At 41.5% G+C, this 18148-nt stretch overlaps 1 protein-coding gene across 1 annotated transcript in view; it reads left to right on the forward strand.

Annotated features, from left to right (window-relative positions):
- Window positions 1-18148, forward strand: part of Abcc9 (ATP binding cassette subfamily C member 9) — an 82187-nt gene that overhangs the window by 18960 nt on the left and 45079 nt on the right. The window contains 7 exon segments of the mRNA XM_048335157.1: window positions 1617-1769; window positions 3210-3365; window positions 4398-4532; window positions 6329-6491; window positions 9099-9139; window positions 9978-10120; window positions 16380-16488. Of these exon segments, the coding sequence (XP_048191114.1) occupies window positions 1617-1769; window positions 3210-3365; window positions 4398-4532; window positions 6329-6491; window positions 9099-9139; window positions 9978-10120; window positions 16380-16488 (900 nt within the window).

Consider the following 18148-nt stretch of genomic DNA (forward strand, 5'->3'; position numbering starts at 1 on the left):
ATCAGCCAAGCAAGCACCGGTAGCTCAGGCCTATAATCCTAGCTACTCAGGAGGCTGAGATCTGAGGATCACGGTTCAAAGCCAGCCTGGGCAGGAAAGTCTATGAGACTCTTATCTCCAATGAACCTCCAGAAAACTGGAAGTGGAGCTGTGGTTCAAAATGGTAGAGAGCCAGCCTTGAGTGAAAGAAGCACAGGAACAGCACCCAGGCCCTGAGTTCAAGGCCCATGACTGACAAAAATACATAAATAACATAAAATGATCAATGAGAGATGCATGTATACAGTTCCTATCACATGATAAATGCTGATTAAATATTAGTGGACACCGAATCTGAGAAATAAATAAAACAAATTGTCTGACCAGATACATCAGTAAAAATAATAATGCATGGTTTTCTCCACAAGGAAAATTACTGATTTTGTTCTTAAAAAGTACTCAATCTTCTGTCATGGTAAGCTCATTAAGAGTAACTCATAAAAATGCGTTAATTAAAAAAATGAGAATTGCCAGGTGCTGTATAATCTTTGTTCTAGAGGATCAACATTCAAGGCCAGCTTGGGCTCTGTTAACAAGTTAGTCATATTTCTTCTAAGACCACTTTTCCTAAGAAGTGTTTTATATTTAGAAGCATCAAGTGGTTAAAATTGATGTTACCGTGGGCTGCGGATATGGCCTAGTGACAAGAGTGCTTGCCTCATATACATGAAGCCCTGGGTTCGATTCCCCAGCACCACATATACAGAAAATGGCCAGAAGTGGCACTGTGGCTCAAGTGGCAGAGTGCTAGCCTTGAGCAAAAAGAAGCCAGGGACAGTGCTCAGGCCCTGAGTTCAAGGCCCAGGACTGGCCAAAAAAAAAAATTGATGTTACCTATTTTGTAACATTAAGTTTAGTAATTTGATTGTATTGCTGATGTACAAAGGTGTTGCGGTTACATACGTAAGGCAGTGACATTTCCTGTCAAACTTGTTACCTCCTCCCTCATTTTTTTTTTTTTTTTTTTTTTTTTTGGCCAGTCCTGGGCCTTGGACTCAGGGCCTGCGCACTGTCCCTGGCTTCTTCCCGCTCAAGGCTAGCACTCTGCCACTTGAGCCACAGCGCCGCTTCTGGCCGTTTTCTGTATATGTGGTGCTGGGGAATCGAACCTAGGGCCTCGTGTATCCGAGGCAGGCACTCTTGCCACTAGGCTATATCCCCAGCCCTCCTCCCTCATTTTTTTTTTGTACCTTAAGTTGGTTTATTTATTTATTGGTTTGATTTTTATGTGTATTGCCGATCCTGAGGCTTGAACTCAAGGCCTAGGCTTTGGCTCTGAATTTTTTCACTCAAGGCTGGCGCTCTACCACTTGAGCCACAGCTCTGCTTCTGTGTGTGTGTGTGTGTGTGTGTGTGTGTGTGTGTGTGTGTGTGTTTCACTGGAGAAAAGAGTGTTAGAGATTTTCCTGCCCAGGCTGGCTTCGAACCGTGATCCTCAGACCTCAGCCTCCTGAGTAGCTGGGATGACAGGCGGGAGCCACTAGCTCCTTTTTTAAAAAAATAAATGCCAACTATCTACCTGCTAAATGAAAAGATCTGTTTTGATTTGTTTCCATTTGTGTCCCCTTTGCCAAAAGATATCAAAAACGCTCTCCTCAAAGGAATTTCTTGAGAACGCTTACGTCTTAGCGGTTCTACTCTTCCTAGCCTTAATTCTGCAAAGGACATTCTTGCAGGCGTCCTACTATGTGACCATCCAAACCGGCATCAACCTCCGAGGAGCCCTGCTGGTAAGTCCAAAAGCCCTGAGCGCTCTTTGTTTCTTGGCAATGCTCTTACCAGGTCTTGAACTTCTTGCTCACAGCTAGTACTCTACCACTTGAACCATGCCTCCAGGCTGGCTTTGCGGAATCCCACCATCTTCCTGGGCTGGCTTTGAACTGTGATCCTCTGGATCTTAGCCTCCTGAGTAGCTAGGACATTTAAAAGAATGATTATTATTACATTTATTTACTTATTTAGCCAGATTTCAGATGTGAGCCTCCGGCACCTCTTTTTTTTTTTTTGCCAGTCCTGGGGCTTGGACTCAGGGCCTGAGCACTGTCCCTGGCTTCTTTTTGCTCAAGGCTAGCACTCTGCCACTTGAGCCACAGCGCCACTTCTGGCCGTTTTCTATATATGTGGTGCTGGGGAATCGAACCCAGGGCTTCATGTATACAAGACAAGCACTTTTGCCACTAGGCCATATTCCCAGCCCTCACCTAACTATTCTAAAAAACAACAACAACAACAAAAAACACATTTTACTTTTTTACTTTTTACATTTTTACTTTCTTTTCATAGCAGCAACTCTTCTAGGATCTGCTTGATGAAAGAAGCAGAGCTAATTAATAGACTCACTGAATTCAAACTGACTTTTAAAACCATATTAAAGCCAAGCACTGGTGGCTCAATTCTGTCATCCCAGCTACTTAGGAGGCTGAGATCTCAGGACCACTGTTCAAACCCAACCCAGGCAGCAAAGTCTGTGGGACTCTCATCTCTAATGAACCACCAGAAAACCGGAAGTGGCGCTGTGGCTCAAGTGGTAGAGCACCAGCCTTGAGCAAAAGAGCTTAGGGACAGCGCCCAGGCCCTGAGTTCAAGCCCAGGACTGACCCCTCCACCCCCCCCCCAAAAAGTTTAAAATATATAGAGAACTTAATGTCCCTGTTTTTGTCTGTTTTTGAGCTTCTGTTCGGAGCTGAATGTAAGTTCTGGTTATACTGCTGAAAAAATAAGTTTGTATTTTATTGAGACAAAAACGTAACTATATTAATAGAATTAGCAGGTGATTTAAGAAGATAACCTTAGCATGTCCCTTTCTTATTCTTCATTTTATTAAAATAAATGTCTTTTTAAAGAACATGCCAGAACTGGGGCTTGAATTCAGAGCCTTCCATGCTTGCTTGAGTTTTTCCATTCAAGGCTGGCACTCTACCACTCGAGCCATGCCTCCACTTCCAGCTTTTAGCTGGTTCATTGGAGATGAGAGTCTCCTGGACTTTGCTGCATGGGCTGGCTTTGAACCTTGATCTTCAGATCTCAGCCTCCTGAGAAGCTGGGATGACAGGCGTGAGCCATTGGAGCTTAGCTAATCATTTTCTTTTGTTGTTGACCATGAAACTAAATCATGGCCATGCTGATTTTGTGTTGGGAGATTTACGTACCTTTTGTCGATTTCCTCCTAGGCCATGATCTACAATAAAATCCTGAGGCTCTCGACCTCGAACTTGTCAATGGGCGAGATGACTTTGGGGCAGGTGAACAACCTGGTGGCCATTGAAACCAACCAACTCATGTGGTTCCTCTTTCTGTGTCCTAATTTGTGGGCAATGCCTGTCCAGGTAAATCAACCTTAATTAGTTCTGGTTTGCAGAAGAAGACAAACAAACAGAAGGACCCAAGCAACAATGCTTTTGTGTGTGCTGGTCCTGGGATTTGAACTCAGGGCCTGGGCGCTGTTCCTGAGCGATTTCACTCAAGAATGGTGCTCTACCACTTGAGCCACAACTCCACTTCTGGCTTTTTGGTGGTTCTTTGGAGATAAGAGTCTCATGGACGTTCCTGCTGGGGCTGGCTTTGAACCGTGATCCTCAGATCTCAGCCTCCTGAGTAGCTGGGATTATAGGTGTGATGCACCAGCGCCCTACAAGGAGTAGCAATTTTTAAATGAGCTGCTACTATGATTCTTCTTTTAAAAAATATGCTTTATTGCTATTGTATTGTATTGTAATTATTGCGTTATTATATTGTATGTGCAGTGGGGTGATAAGTACCTAAATCAGGGCATTTGTGGTAACTAGAAGGTGACTATAAATCTACAAGTATATACACTGAAGGATTTCTTTAAAAAAATATACCAGGACATGATAAAGTATCCAGTCTCTAGTTCTTCACGCAATGAGGCCAAAGGAGAATTCTTCAGTAGTCAAGAAACCGACACTCAGAAAAAGATGGCGTCCATGAGCAAAGTCGGATTTGAAATGAAGCCACTGGGGTTCAAATAGCTGCTCAATTGGCTGCGTTTGCCAACAATGACATTCTGTAGGCATGGCTCTTCCTTAGCTGTGGAGGGTGACAATGTTTTTCTAGAAGGGTTCACCTCCTTTCAGAATGGAATATTATTTTACAAGACCCCAAAGCACCATGGGGCATTCGGTAGCTTTGTACAACCCATTGCATTCTTAGCATTCAACCTTCCCTAAAAACAAATGACAGCTGCATCACCGTTGAGTCAGCTTGCAAATAAAATGTAATCTGCTTCCAAGTAGAAACATGGCGTTCTTATGAAGAGACTTCCTTTCCAGGGATAGCTCTTGTGGAGGAGTGGGGAGGGGGGCACTGATTTTTCTCTGCTGCCTATGTTTCCTTCCTAGATCATTATGGGAGTGATTCTGCTCTACAACTTGCTTGGATCCAGTGCTCTGGTTGGGGCCGCTGTCATCGTCCTTCTTGCTCCCATCCAGTACTTCATCGCCACAAAGCTGGCAGAGGCTCAGAAGAGCACTCTGGTAAGGAGCAGGCTTTGGGAGACGTTCCGAGGGAAATCTAGCCAAGTTTGACATATTCATGCATGGATATTTTCATTTGTGTGTGTGTATTTATTAGTTTAATTGTTGTGCCAGTACTGGGACTTGAACTCAGGGCCCTGCATGCTTTTTCACTGAGGGCTAACACTTTGAGCCCCAGTTTAGAGATTCAAGAGTCTCCTTGGGCTTTCCTGCCAGGGTTGGTTTCGAACCAGGATCCTCAGATCTCAGGCTCCTTGAGTAGCTGTTCTATTTCCTGATCACTTATCTGAAGACTATTCTTTTTAGTCATATTTTATTAGGACACATGAATAATTCAAGCGGGGGGGGGGGAGGTTCCTTGTGGGAATTTCAAAGCAGACTTAAGAGATGATGTCAGTTGCTGACATAGAGGAAATAGATCTATGGAAGAGTGAAGGGTTGAGTTTGGTGCTTTTGAAGTTCAAATGTCCTGGGGTCGATTCTTCCTATTTGATTACTTATGTATTTTCACTGACCTATTTCCGTGGCAAGCCAGGAGCCGGTAGCTCACGCCTGCCATCCCAGCTACTCAGGGGGCTGAGATCTGAGGATCGGGGTTCAAAGCCAGCCAGGGCAGGAAAGTCTGTGAGACTCTTATCTCCAGTTAACCAGCAAAAGTCAGAGGTGGAGGTGTGGCTCAAGTAGTAGAGCACCAGGCTTGAAAAAGAAAAGCCAAGTAAGAGTTCCTGGGTTTAAGCCCTGGAACTGACACACAATAAAAGAAGCCTGCTGATCCTTTCTAAATTCAGTGTTCTTTTTCTTCGAGTATGAATGATACTTGCAAAGGAAGAATAATATATATAATATATAATACACAGTATTAATTTATAATATATGAATATATAGCAACATATGTATTGTGATATAGAACATATATTGTTATATATAATATATAATGAATTGTATCTTAATAAATATTAATACATTAATATATTATATTTATTATATTATTATATTAACATTAACATGTTGATATATTAATATTAATACATTATTAATATAATATTAATATAATTAAGATATTAATGAAATATTATGTTAATAATATTGTATTAATATATTATATGTGATATATTTATATTATGTTTATGTATGACATATATTAATATACATAAATATATTAATACAATATTATATACTATTTATACATGGCATGTGTAATATATAACATGTCATATAAAATGCAATGCACTGTATGATCTATTATCATAATAATTACATAATACATAATAATTATATAATATTGAGATATAGACTATAATATTACATAATATATTATATAATATATAACATTATATGTTATGTTGTATATTCTAGTTATCACTATATATTGTAATTAGTAATTATGCTTAGTATCATTAGTATATATGATACTATAATCGTATATATCATACAACATATAATACGTTACGTTATATGTGTATATATAAGTTTTAATTTTTTGGTCATGGAGCTTGAACTCAGGTTCTGAGCACTGTCCCTGAGGTGTTTTTTTTAGCTCCAGGCTGGTGCTCTACCACTTGAGCCAGAGCACCCCTTCCGGCTTTTTGCTGGTTCATTGGAGATAAGAGTCGCAGAGACTTTCCTGCCTGGGCTGGCTTTGAACTGTGATCCTCAGCTCTCAGGCTCCTGAGCAGCTGGGATGACAGGCGCTGGATGTCACCCCTCGGCTGTTGGGTTCATTCTTGGGGGACGGTCGCAGTCGGAGTGAACAGAGCCCATGCTGTGCATCCTATTGTATTCCTCCGAGTGTGTAGGATTATTCCACGGAGAGACTGAAGAAGACCAATGAGATCCTCAAGGGCATCAAGCTGCTCAAGTTGTACGCTTGGGAGCACATTTTCTGCAAGAGCGTGGAAGAGACAAGAATGAAGGAACTCTCCAGCCTGAAAACCTTCGCCCTGTACACGTCTCTATCCAGTAAGTTGGGGGGCTCTTGGGGGCAATCGGGTGACCACCAAGAGTCATCAACAAACACAGAACACACCCACCACACATTGTGTTCCTGACAGGAGAGCCCGGGGCTTTTCTGGGCCTGTGCTGACCACGTGCCACGAACCACACGTGGCTGATTCTGTGGGAGACACACCCAGGCCCACAGCAAGGAGACCTAGATTGTATTACTCCTTGCACATCCTCTCCCACGTCATTGGATGCCCTTGAATTCCTTTGCCCTTCACCCATCACGTGACTGGCCACAGTCCACTTGGGAATCAGTCACCGCTGGGGATGGAGAGCTCGTCTTCCCTACAGAAAATCAGTGTATTTGATTTTTATTACAGAGTGGCCATTTTGAATGCCCCCCCCCCCCCCGTCTCCCCAACCAATGACCCTGCTAAATGAATCTACAGTTGTTTGTTTTGCTGGAGCGCCATCTGGTCATACGCAGATTATACCATTTTCCACAAAGAAAGGAAAAAGAAGTCGAGATCAAACCAGACACCAGTGGCTCACACCTGTCAGAGGCTGAGGTCCAGAGGATCACAGTTCAAAGCCTATGTGGGCAGGGAGGTCTGGGAGATGCTTCTTTCCAGTTAACCAGCTGAAAGTCAAGCTGGAGGCATGGCTCAAGTGGTAGAGTACCAGTTACTTCATTTTTGGGTGGGGAAGGGGGAGCCTTGGTCCCTAAAATACTAAGGTATAAGCAGAACTACAAAGCAACTTGGCCATTGTATCTTTGGGCTGTTGCCCAAATGCTAGTCCTTTGGCTGAAAACTTTGAGTTTTCTTTGTTCTATCTGTGCATAGCTTGAGTATCACGTGACAATGATTAATATTTCTAGAGAGATCTTTGAACAAGATGTGGGGTTTTTTTTGTTTTGTTTTGTGCCAGTAGTAGGGATTGAACTCAGGGCTTGGGCACCATTGCGGAACTTTTTTGCTCAAGGTTAGCACACTACCACGTAAGCCACAGCTCCACTTTTATCTTTTTAGTGGCTCATTGGAGATTTGAATGTCACGGACTTTCCTGTCTGGACTGACTTCGAATCATGATTCTGAGATCTCAGCCTCGTGAGAAGTTGGGATGGCAGGCGTGAGCCTCTGATTAATATTTATATTACAATCTACATTTATGGTATAAATAGAGAATAATATAATATTAATATTTACAGATTAACTATAAATCCACTGAGGAATGTAGGTGACATTACTTTTTGTTCGCATCTTCGAAGGATGGTGTTTCCTCAATTCCGTTGCTTATTGTGTTTCCAATGGGGGAAAAAAAATAGATGCAATTCCTCAATTAGAAAAAAAATAGTTTCTCGCAAATGGCAATGCAATCTTTAGCTCCCCAAGAGGCTGAGATCTAGAGGATCAAAGTTTGAGGCCAGAGGCTAGGCTGACATGACAGGCATAAGCCACTCGCACCCAGCTTTTGAAATGTGTTTGGTTTTGCTCTGGACCCAAATGAAAATGGAAGGGGTCACGCCTGCAGAATTCCTTCCTCTTGGGGAATCTGTAGGGGACCCTCAGATGCGGGGTAGGGGGGAGAGGGGGGGAGGGATGGGAGAGCTAAGAGAATGGGAAATAAACAGAGACATGCAATGGAAGGAGTAAGAAACGCAGGGCCTTGGAAAGGTGGGAGAAGCTTGGAGGATGGAAAAGGATGCATGATGGGTTTTTCCATTGCAGTGGGCGGGGCCTGCTGACGTTTCCCATCTCTTGTTCAACTACAGCGGGAAAATGGTACCCAACCGATCCACAAATGGACTCCTGTGTCCACAGGTGTTCCCTCCATCTCATTGGAAACCCATGTACTTTCTCAATTTTTCTTTTCAAGCAACAAATTCCTTCCCAAACCAAACCTCCTAGTACAAGAATATGTGTGCATTTTTTAAAGGCTCAATAGCTATGTGCATATAGCCATCTAAAATGAAGCTTCTCGAAATGAACTCCCCCCCCAAAAAATACCCCACCCATGCACAAAGAATCCATCTCCAAAATAACCAGCAAAATGCCTGGCTAGTGGTATGGATCAAGTGGTAGAGCACCAAGCCTAGCAGGCAAGGGAAGCAAGAATGGGAGTCTGAGTTCAAACTTTGGTTACCTAAAAGGGGAAAAAAAAGTGAGAAAGAAGAAAGAAAAATGTTTCAGCTTAAGATTAGTGTGGATGGGGCAGGGAATCTGGCCTAGTGGTAGAGTGCTCACCTCATATACATGAAGCCCTGGGTTCGATTCCTCAGCACCATATAGATAGAAAAAGCCAGAAGTGGCGCTGTGGCTCAGGTGGTAGAGTGCTAGCCTTGAGCAAAAAGAAGCCAGGGACAGTGCTCAGGCCCTGAGTTCAAGCCCCAGGACTGGCAAAAAAAAAAAAACAACCACAAAACAAAACAGAAAAGATTAGTGTGGAAAGTTTATTCTAAAACAACAGACTGCCTTAGAAATGTTTGTGCACACCAAACAAAAGGTTATTTAATCTATTTGGGCCTTCAAGGAAATGAAAATATGAATCGAGGATTAATTAAAAATCCCCACAAAGTGTTTTACCCAGTCGAATGAGACTAATGTACTGGATTTCTTTCCACAGTCTTCATGAATGCCGCCATTCCGATTGCAGCCGTCCTTGCTGTAAGCCATTTTATTTCTTCTTCCTCTTCCCCTTCCCCTTCCTCCTCCTCCTCCTCCTCCTCCTTCTCCATGTTTGAAAAATGATTTATGAAACTGGGCACTGGTGGCTCACGCCTGTAATCCCAGCAACCCAGGAGGCTGAGATCGGAGGATCCAAGGTTCAAAGCCAGCCTGAGTAGGAAAGTTCCTAAGGGGCTCTGAGTACTCTTACCTCCAAGGAGCCAGCAAAAGTCAAAAATGGAGGTGTGGCTCAAGTGGTAGAGCACCAGCCTTGAGCAGAAAAAGCCAAGCGAGAGCATGAGGCCTTGAGTTCAAGCCCCAGGACTGGTACACACACACACACACACACACACACACACACACACACACACAAACACACAGAGATAAGTGTGGGTATGTGATTTCATCTCTGCCAGTTGTTTCTTGTAAAGAATGATTGCTAGGGCTCAGAGCTTCTCTGTTCTGATATTATGAGGCTGTTTGGGTGTTTTCTTCCATGTGATGCTTTATTGTAAGAAAATGTCTTTACCTTGAACTCAGGGCCAGGGCGCTGACCCCGAGCTTTTTCACTCAAGGCTGGCGCTCTACCACTTGAACCACGGCTCCACTTCCAGTTTCCTGGTGGTTCATTGGAGATCAGAGTCTCAGGGACTTTCCTGCCCAGGCTGGCTTTGAACCGCAATCCTCAGATCTCAGCCTCCTGAGTAGCTGGGCTGACAGGCGGGAGCCACCGGTACCTGCCTCCTCTTCAAATATTTTATATATGGTGGCGTCCCTCAAAGGCCCCCCAATGATCACTTCTGCCGCTCTCTCTGAGGGGAATCTTTCCTTTGCACAGACGTTCGTGACACACGCGTACGCCAGTGGGAATAACCTGAAGCCGGCCGAGGCCTTCGCTTCGCTGTCGCTTTTCCATATACTTGTCACACCGCTCTTCTTGCTTTCCACCGTGGTTAGGTTTGCCGTGAAAGCCATCATCAGGTAAGGCCGGGCCCAGCCAGAAGCCTTGGCTGATTGTTTCATGGAGGAAAGGGTTCTTTGGAAATAACCAGGAAGGGCCTGGCCTCGGTGGCTCCCGCCTGTCATCCCAGCTAAATCAGGAGGCTGAGATCTGAGGATCCTGGTTCAAAGCCAGCCCGGGCGGGAAAGTCCCCATGAAAGTCTTATCTCTAATGAACCACTCAAAAACCAGAGTGCTAGCCTTGAGCACAAAGAGGCTCAGGGACACAGCCCAGGGCCTGAGTTCAAGTCCCACAACCGACAAAAAATAGTGAAATAACCATGAAACAAAAAAAAATGTCTGTAGCTTTCACCTCCTAGTTCCTTTTCTGTTTTCCATTATTTTCTCTTACATTGTAGTCTTAAGATTATCAGGTATTTATTGCTATGGGATAATCTACTCTCTGATAGTATTATGATAATTCCCTTACTGTTTTTATTATTTTATTATTTCTTGAATGATTACTCTTTTTTTTTAAGTATTGGGGAGAATTCATGAAGTGAGGGTTTGTTTTTTTAACGTGGAAAATATAATTGAATATTCAACTGCAGTATAATGTGTTTAACAGAAACTTGTAGCAAAATCTAGGGGTTCAAGATGTTTCTCTAGCCAGGCACTGGTGGCTCGCGCCTGTCATCCCAGCTAAATCAGGAGGCTGAGATCTGAGGATCAAGGTTCAAAGCCAGCCTGGGGGCAGGAAAGTCCGTGAGACTCTGATCTCCAATATACAACTCAGAAAAAGCTGGAAGTGGCACTATGGCTCAAGTGCACAAATTGCACAGAAAGGCTCAGGGACAGCGCCCAGGCCCCGAGTTCAAACCCCAGGACCGACAAAAATAAAATAAACCCCCAAAAGATGTTCCTCTATATTGTTTAGCTAATCTTGACAAAGGCAAGAGGAAATATAAATATCTGCTATGATTAATGATTAGCCTGGGTCATATTTGGGCCTTCAAGGAAGTCTAGTCATTTAGAATATTTCTGTGTTCTAGATATGTATCTAGTATGTATCTATATCTATGATTATATATGCATATGTGATTATATTCTATCTGATTTTATACATATATGTATATACATTTATAATCCTATGTACACATATAATCCTATATACACACATCACACATATTGTATATATGTACATGACCATACATACATACATAATCAGATATATACATTTATATGTGATGATATACATACCACAGTCAAAGACTATCCATATAGTCTCTCTCTATATATGATTATTTATGAATATTATAATGTTTCATTGGAGCCATTGAAAAATTGAAAAATTAGGTATTCATATAGGAAAGTCCGTGAGACTCGAATCTCCATTGAACCACTAGAAAACCAGAATTGGAGCTGTGGCTCAAATGGTAGAGCGCTAGCCTTGAGCAGAAGAACTCAGGGACAGCACCCAGGTCCTGAGTTCAAGCCCCAGGATTGGCAAAACAATAACAACAACCATAACAATTGGCAAATGAAGGCCTTAGGTAAACAACCTAAGTTGTCCTTGACAAGCAGCGTGGAGCATTTAGACTTTGGAAATGAGACAATTTCCCCATTAAACATAGATTGAGAAAATCAGCGTGGGTTGTTCATTCCCATTTTAGGCAATGGCTCATTATCAACGTACTAGTGGCCTAAAACCAGATACCATTAAAATGTAGCCAGGTGCCAGGGGTTCACTCCTCTCATTGTCATGACGAAGGAGGTTGGGATCTGAGGATTACAGTTCAAAGCCAGCCTGGGCAGGAAAGGGCAGGAGAATCTTATCTCCCCAGAACCAGCAAAAAGTCAGAAGTGGCGGTGTGGCTCAAGTGGTAGAGCACCAGTGTTGGGTGGAAAAAGCTGAGTGAGAGTTTGAGGCCCTGAGTTCAAGCCTCAGTACTGACACACACACACACACACACACACACACACACACACATTGAAGTGCCTATAAATTGTCCTACTATAAATCAAGATCTGATAGGACACTTCTAGCCTCTTTTCTAAGTGAGGTCATTTGTAATCATTGGAGAGTTGTTAGGGGTTTGGAAGCTCAGGACCTCTGGCTTCAGCCCCCCTCAGTTTCTCTGACATATTGTTAAGCGCCCCAGAGCTACTCAGAAGAGATTACAGGCTGTACTTTGAAGCTCCACTTCCAAATTAGGCAGTGATCTGGAAAGAGAGAGGAGAGAGAGAGAGAGACACTTCAAACAATAAAGTTGATAAATGACCAGACTGCTATTTCTGGCTCCTCATTTTCATCTCTCTTCTCCACCCTACCCCCAACACCCTGGACTCCCCATTTCACAGCTATTCCTTTCATGGTTGCTGTATTAAATCAAAATTCTGACCCTCCCTTCCAACGCAGATCAAAAGCAGTGGAAGACAACACAGGCAAAAAGCAAACCAAAACAACAACAACAAAAAAAAAACCCTCTGGTGAAATCATGAAATTATCCAATGCCAAAAAGACCTTCAAGAGTTGGGTCCGGGGGAGGAGATCAAAGCAACCCAAACATTTGTTTTTTTCTGTCCTTCTACTCCCGTACATAGTTTGTAATGCTGTTCTAGTAAATTCCAGGACACTTAAGGGGAGATAATTCCCTAAGTGTTTCTGTATAAGCAACTCCCTTTTTTATATCTCCACCAAAGGGATTTACTGGTTTGATAAAAGGCCAGTCTGTTTATAAAAGTAACAGTTCCTGATTGCCAAAGGCACAGGCCAAGTAGAATCTCCTTCTAAAAACTTATTTCTCTGAAATGAATTTTAGGGGTGGACTTGATAGCTGTTTTCGATAGCGCTGGTCCACAGAGAAAAGGCAGAAGCTTTTATTTGATTTTTGTACCAGTCCCGGGACTTGAACTCAGGGCCTGGGCACTATCTTGAGCTTCTTTGTGCTCAAGGATGGAACTCTATGACTTAAGCCACAGCAACACATCTGGCTTCTTTTTGGATGGTTCGTTGGAAATGAGAGCCTCCTGGACTTCCCTGTCTGGGCTGGCTTCAAACTGTGATCCTCAGATCTTAGCCTCCTGGGTAGCTGGGATGGCAGGCGTGAGCTACTTTGCCTGACCAGTAAGCAGATCTTTTTCCTCACCACTAAACATTGGTTCTGCGGATCTAACAAACCATCGCCCGCTGTTGGCTGCCCTTTGTCTTTACTGCTGTGCCTAGAAACTCATGACTGGTCTTTGGAGCCAATTGGCTTACAGGGACTTGAACAGCTTGTTTGTCATGGGAGACTTTGGGTCAGCTGATTTTGAAATCTGCTCGTCAGGGCTGTGCAAAATCATCACCATTTCTTTGCTACGTGCTGTGCATGCCTTCCGCAGCGTGGAAGATTTAAGGGTGAGTAAATGCACACTCTCCAGTGTATGGTATACAAGCAGAGAAGAAACTCAAGAAGTTTCTAGGCTGAAGGAAAATGCCATACCTAGTCAAATAGCCTACTTCAGGTTAAATTGTCACTCTCTCTTGCCAATAAAGTCGTCTTTATGGCATTCATTGAATGGGTGAAACCATAGGTGCATATGTGTGTGTACCTAAAATACGTGTGCATATTTGTACATATAATGCCAATGTGCCTGTATACTGGATGGAACATGTAGAACATGGAAGAACAATCTAGCACATTCTACGTGCCCTATTTAAAACGTTGGGCACAGTGTGACAGTCTGTATTAGCAGAACCCAGTGGAGAGGAAAAAAGTCAGTTATTTATTAAATATTTTAAATGCTTGGACAAGAGTAATTTTTTTTTTCTTTTTGGTTGGTTGTGGGGCTTGAACTCAGGGCCTGGGCGCCGTCCGTGAGCTCTTTCACTCAGGGCTGGCGCTCTACCACTTGAGCCACAACTCCACTCCTGGCTTTTCTGATGGTTCATTGGAGGTAAGAGTCTCACGGGGACTTTTCTGCCCAGGCTGGCTTTGAACTGTGATCGTCAGATCTCAGCCTCCTGCGTAGCTGGGATGACAGGCGTGAGCCCCCGGCTCCTGGTTGCTTTCTGGACCTTTCTGAGCTCACCTGTGCCACTGGATGTAGAATGCCCGCCCTTCAGTGTGCAACGGGAAGGCATTCAGGCTAGCCGTCGTCCACACAGCCCTCTGCACAATGTTACCATGCAGCTTTTGCTTCTTAATTGCCCAGTGCCAGCAGAATGGGGCAGAGGTCGGAGATCCTGGGTGGGTAAACCAAGTGCGAAGTCCCCTAGAGTCTCCTGAACTCAGTCCTGGCATTTCCTTGTTTGTAGATTCCAGTGCTATATACCATGATACATGACATATATGTAATAATCACACACATCACGCTTCTACTTGGCTTAACTAGATACGATTCGACACTACCTGCGTTGAATGGAATAATGACACATTCTCTATTTATAATAAAAATGTGTGTAATTAGATACAATTATAAGTTACATGTACTGAATTTAATAACTATAAGTTTTTATGTATAACATAAATTATATGTTGTATGTATTGTGATATACAATCATACATTCTATGTTTTTAACTTAATAATTATAAATGTTGTAGCTATGACATAAATCTGTATAATTATATGTAATTATACATTCTATATCTAGCTTAATAACTAAATACTTATGTAAATTTGTATAGGTGTATGCAATCATACATTACACGTGTTCAATTTAAAAATTATAAATTTTCTAGTTATAACATGAATTTGTATAATTATATACAATTATACATTATATATTTAATTTAATAACTTTTATTTATGGCATATATTTGTATGATTATATGCAATCATACATTATATGTATTTAACTTGATAATTATGAGTTTTATATTTTCAACATAAATTTCTATAATTATATAATTAGGTACACATTATGTATTTAATTTGATAATTATAAATTTTATACTTGTACTATGAATTTATACATTTAATTTATATTATAAATATAAATGTTCATGTAATATTTATAATTATTATAATTATGCAATAATGACATAACTATAATTATACATTATATTATGTGTAGTTTTATAAAATATACTTGTATATTTTATATAGTTCTAGATTACATGTAATTACCTAATTTATTGTTATATATTATATATGAGTAATATTTTAAATTATATATAAATTTATTTTTGTGGCTTTACCTTTATGTATAACTGTGGTTATATTGATGGCTATATTATAACTCTCTGTATAGTTTGTATATGTTATTCTGTATATATATCCATATATAGATATTATTGTACATCTTATATCTAATTTACATTCTATATGTTCACTATATCTAATTTATTTGTATCTATATTATATCTACAATTATATTTACATTGTTTATATTTATGTCTCTATCATCTCTAACTTTATATCACATGTACATGACATTGACATCGACATCCATATATCTATATTTATATTTTTGTCTCACTATCATATCTACCTCTATGTCTAGCTTTATATTACATTTAAACTATATTTACATCTGTAATATATTTGTATTTATGTCTCTATCATCTCTTTATCTCTCACCCTATGTTCCACTTCTAGTCTATGTATGCATACATTTATATATCTGTGACATTTCTGTTTCTGTTTCTAGCATCTCAATCTCTATATTTCATTTATACTGTGTGTCTCCATTTATAACTACATATTATAGATACATGTCATACATATGTGTATATCATATACTACATATAATACATATTATATAGATATATGACACATAACACAATCATATAAAATGCAATGTACTATAATATATGGCATATCTATAATATGCTATATTATATTATATTAATTATATTATAATAGAATATTTATATAATATTTATTATAGATATATAATGTTTATATAGGTATATAATATTTATTATAGATACACCTGTAATATATAGATATATTCTATATACAATATAGATATATATTACATAATATACACTATACATTATGAAATATATAGCTATATATTCTACACGATGCTTTCTGCCCACTCTATTTCAGGTTCTTCCCACATTCTATGCTGCTTAACCAGGAGTGTCATTGAAACACAAAGCCAGCACCATGCCCACAGAGGCTTGCTAGCTCTGGGCTGGCCCTGGGGTGCTGGGCTAGGGTGCTCAGGAGGCCTGGCCCGTCCTCCCTAACCTCAGCCCCTCTGGAGAAGTGGCCCTGGGGGACTGGGGGCCGGCGGGGCTGGGCTGTGCGTTCGCTGGGCGGCCGGTCACCCTTGCTGACCTGGTGTTTGTCTCTTGGCCTGCGCAGTGTGCAGAAGCTCAATGAGTTCCTGTTGAGCGACGAGATCAGCAGCCACAGCTGGAGAGCTGGAGAAGGCTCGCTGCCCTTTGAGTCGTGCAAGAAACACACCGGAGTGGTAAGTGCCCTGCCTTGCTGGGGGAGGTGGGGGTGGGGGAGAAGGGGGGCTGTGGCCAGAGACGGGGTGCTGACATTCCATGGCTTTCCATGGCTGCCTTCATTTTCAAATCTATACAGACCTTCACAGAGCTGGAATGAGCAGACACACGCATACAACTTGTAGAAAGATCATCTAAGAACTGGGCTGAGCTGTAGCTCCATTGGCAAAGCGCGTGCCTAGCAAAGTCCAACGTCCTGGGTTCGATCCCCAGTAACCCCCCCCCCCCAAAAAAAAAAAATTCAACAACAAATACAGTTTAGAAAAATCAAAACTCAGGGTCTTGTACATGCTAGGGCAGGTGTTTGGCCACTTGAACCATACCCCTCTCCCCGTCTTTTTCTACGTTCGTCCTTTTTCAGGTAAGTTCACCAAATGGGATCGTGTGCCTTGCACATAGCTGGAATGGCAAGTGTCTGCTACCATACCTGGCTTACTGATTGAGATGGGATCGCCTGGGTATTTTTGTCCAGGCGGGTCTCAAAGCTCAGTCTTCCAACCTCTGCCTTTTGAGTAGTTGGGTATACAGATCTGAGCTGCCTTGTATGTCACATAAATAAACACACGCACACACACTCACACACACACACACGATAGATGGATGGATGTGTGTGTGTGTGTGTGTGTGTGTGTGTGTGTGTATACTGAGCCTTGAATTCAGTGCCTGGCCGCTGTCCCTTAGCTTTTTGGTTCAAGGCTGGTGCTCTACCACTTGAAACACACCTCCACTTCTGACTTTTTCAGTGCAGTGGAGATAAGGGTCTCACAAACTTTCCTTCCCCGGAAACCACAGTCTTCTGATCCCAGCCTCCTGGGTCGCTGGGGTTATGGGTGTGAACCGCTGGTGCCTGGCTCTATCATGTTTTTTAATTTAAAACATACTTTCTGAGGTATTTTGAATGTGGTCCACCTCCTATAATAGATGACTTATTTTTATTTCTAGTTGGATACTTAGAGTTTGTGATTTCATGTCACTTAATCAAAGTTTTGCCATTAGTTAGGGCAGAGCCCCAATTCCAAACCAGAGTCCATAGCCAGTTAGTTCACTGATCACTGATACACACATTTACTCAGCATCTGGAAACAATTAGCATTATTATTATTATTATTATTTGTTATCCTTAACTAGCTGTACAAAGGAATTACCACTGAAAGAAGTAGTTTATGAATACAATATATCTTGATGGATGGCACTCCTTCCAACATTCTCACCCGCCCCTCCCCTCTCCTACCTACCCCTTCCTTTGTTCTTCTTCATCTTATAGCATCTACACTGGGTTCTTCAAAAAATTATTCTTATTATAAAGATGATGTACAGGGGGTGACTTAAAGATTGCATGGTAGAGATGAGGAAGGGAGCTCAAAGCGATCTATACCTATATCTGTATCTACACACATATAATATATACACATATACACATGTACAATATATATGTTTATATGTGTAAATATATCTGTATCTACTGTATGTATGTATAAATATATGTATGTATATGTTTATATAAGTGTATACTTTGTGTATATGTATATATGTGTATGCTGTGTGCACATATATTGTATTTGTGTATGTGTATATTTGTGTATACACATATATGTATACCTATACACAAATATGAACACA

This window comes from Perognathus longimembris, chromosome 27 (genome assembly GCF_023159225.1).
Source record: "Perognathus longimembris pacificus isolate PPM17 chromosome 27, ASM2315922v1, whole genome shotgun sequence".
Classification (NCBI taxonomy): Eukaryota; Metazoa; Chordata; class Mammalia; order Rodentia; family Heteromyidae; genus Perognathus; species Perognathus longimembris.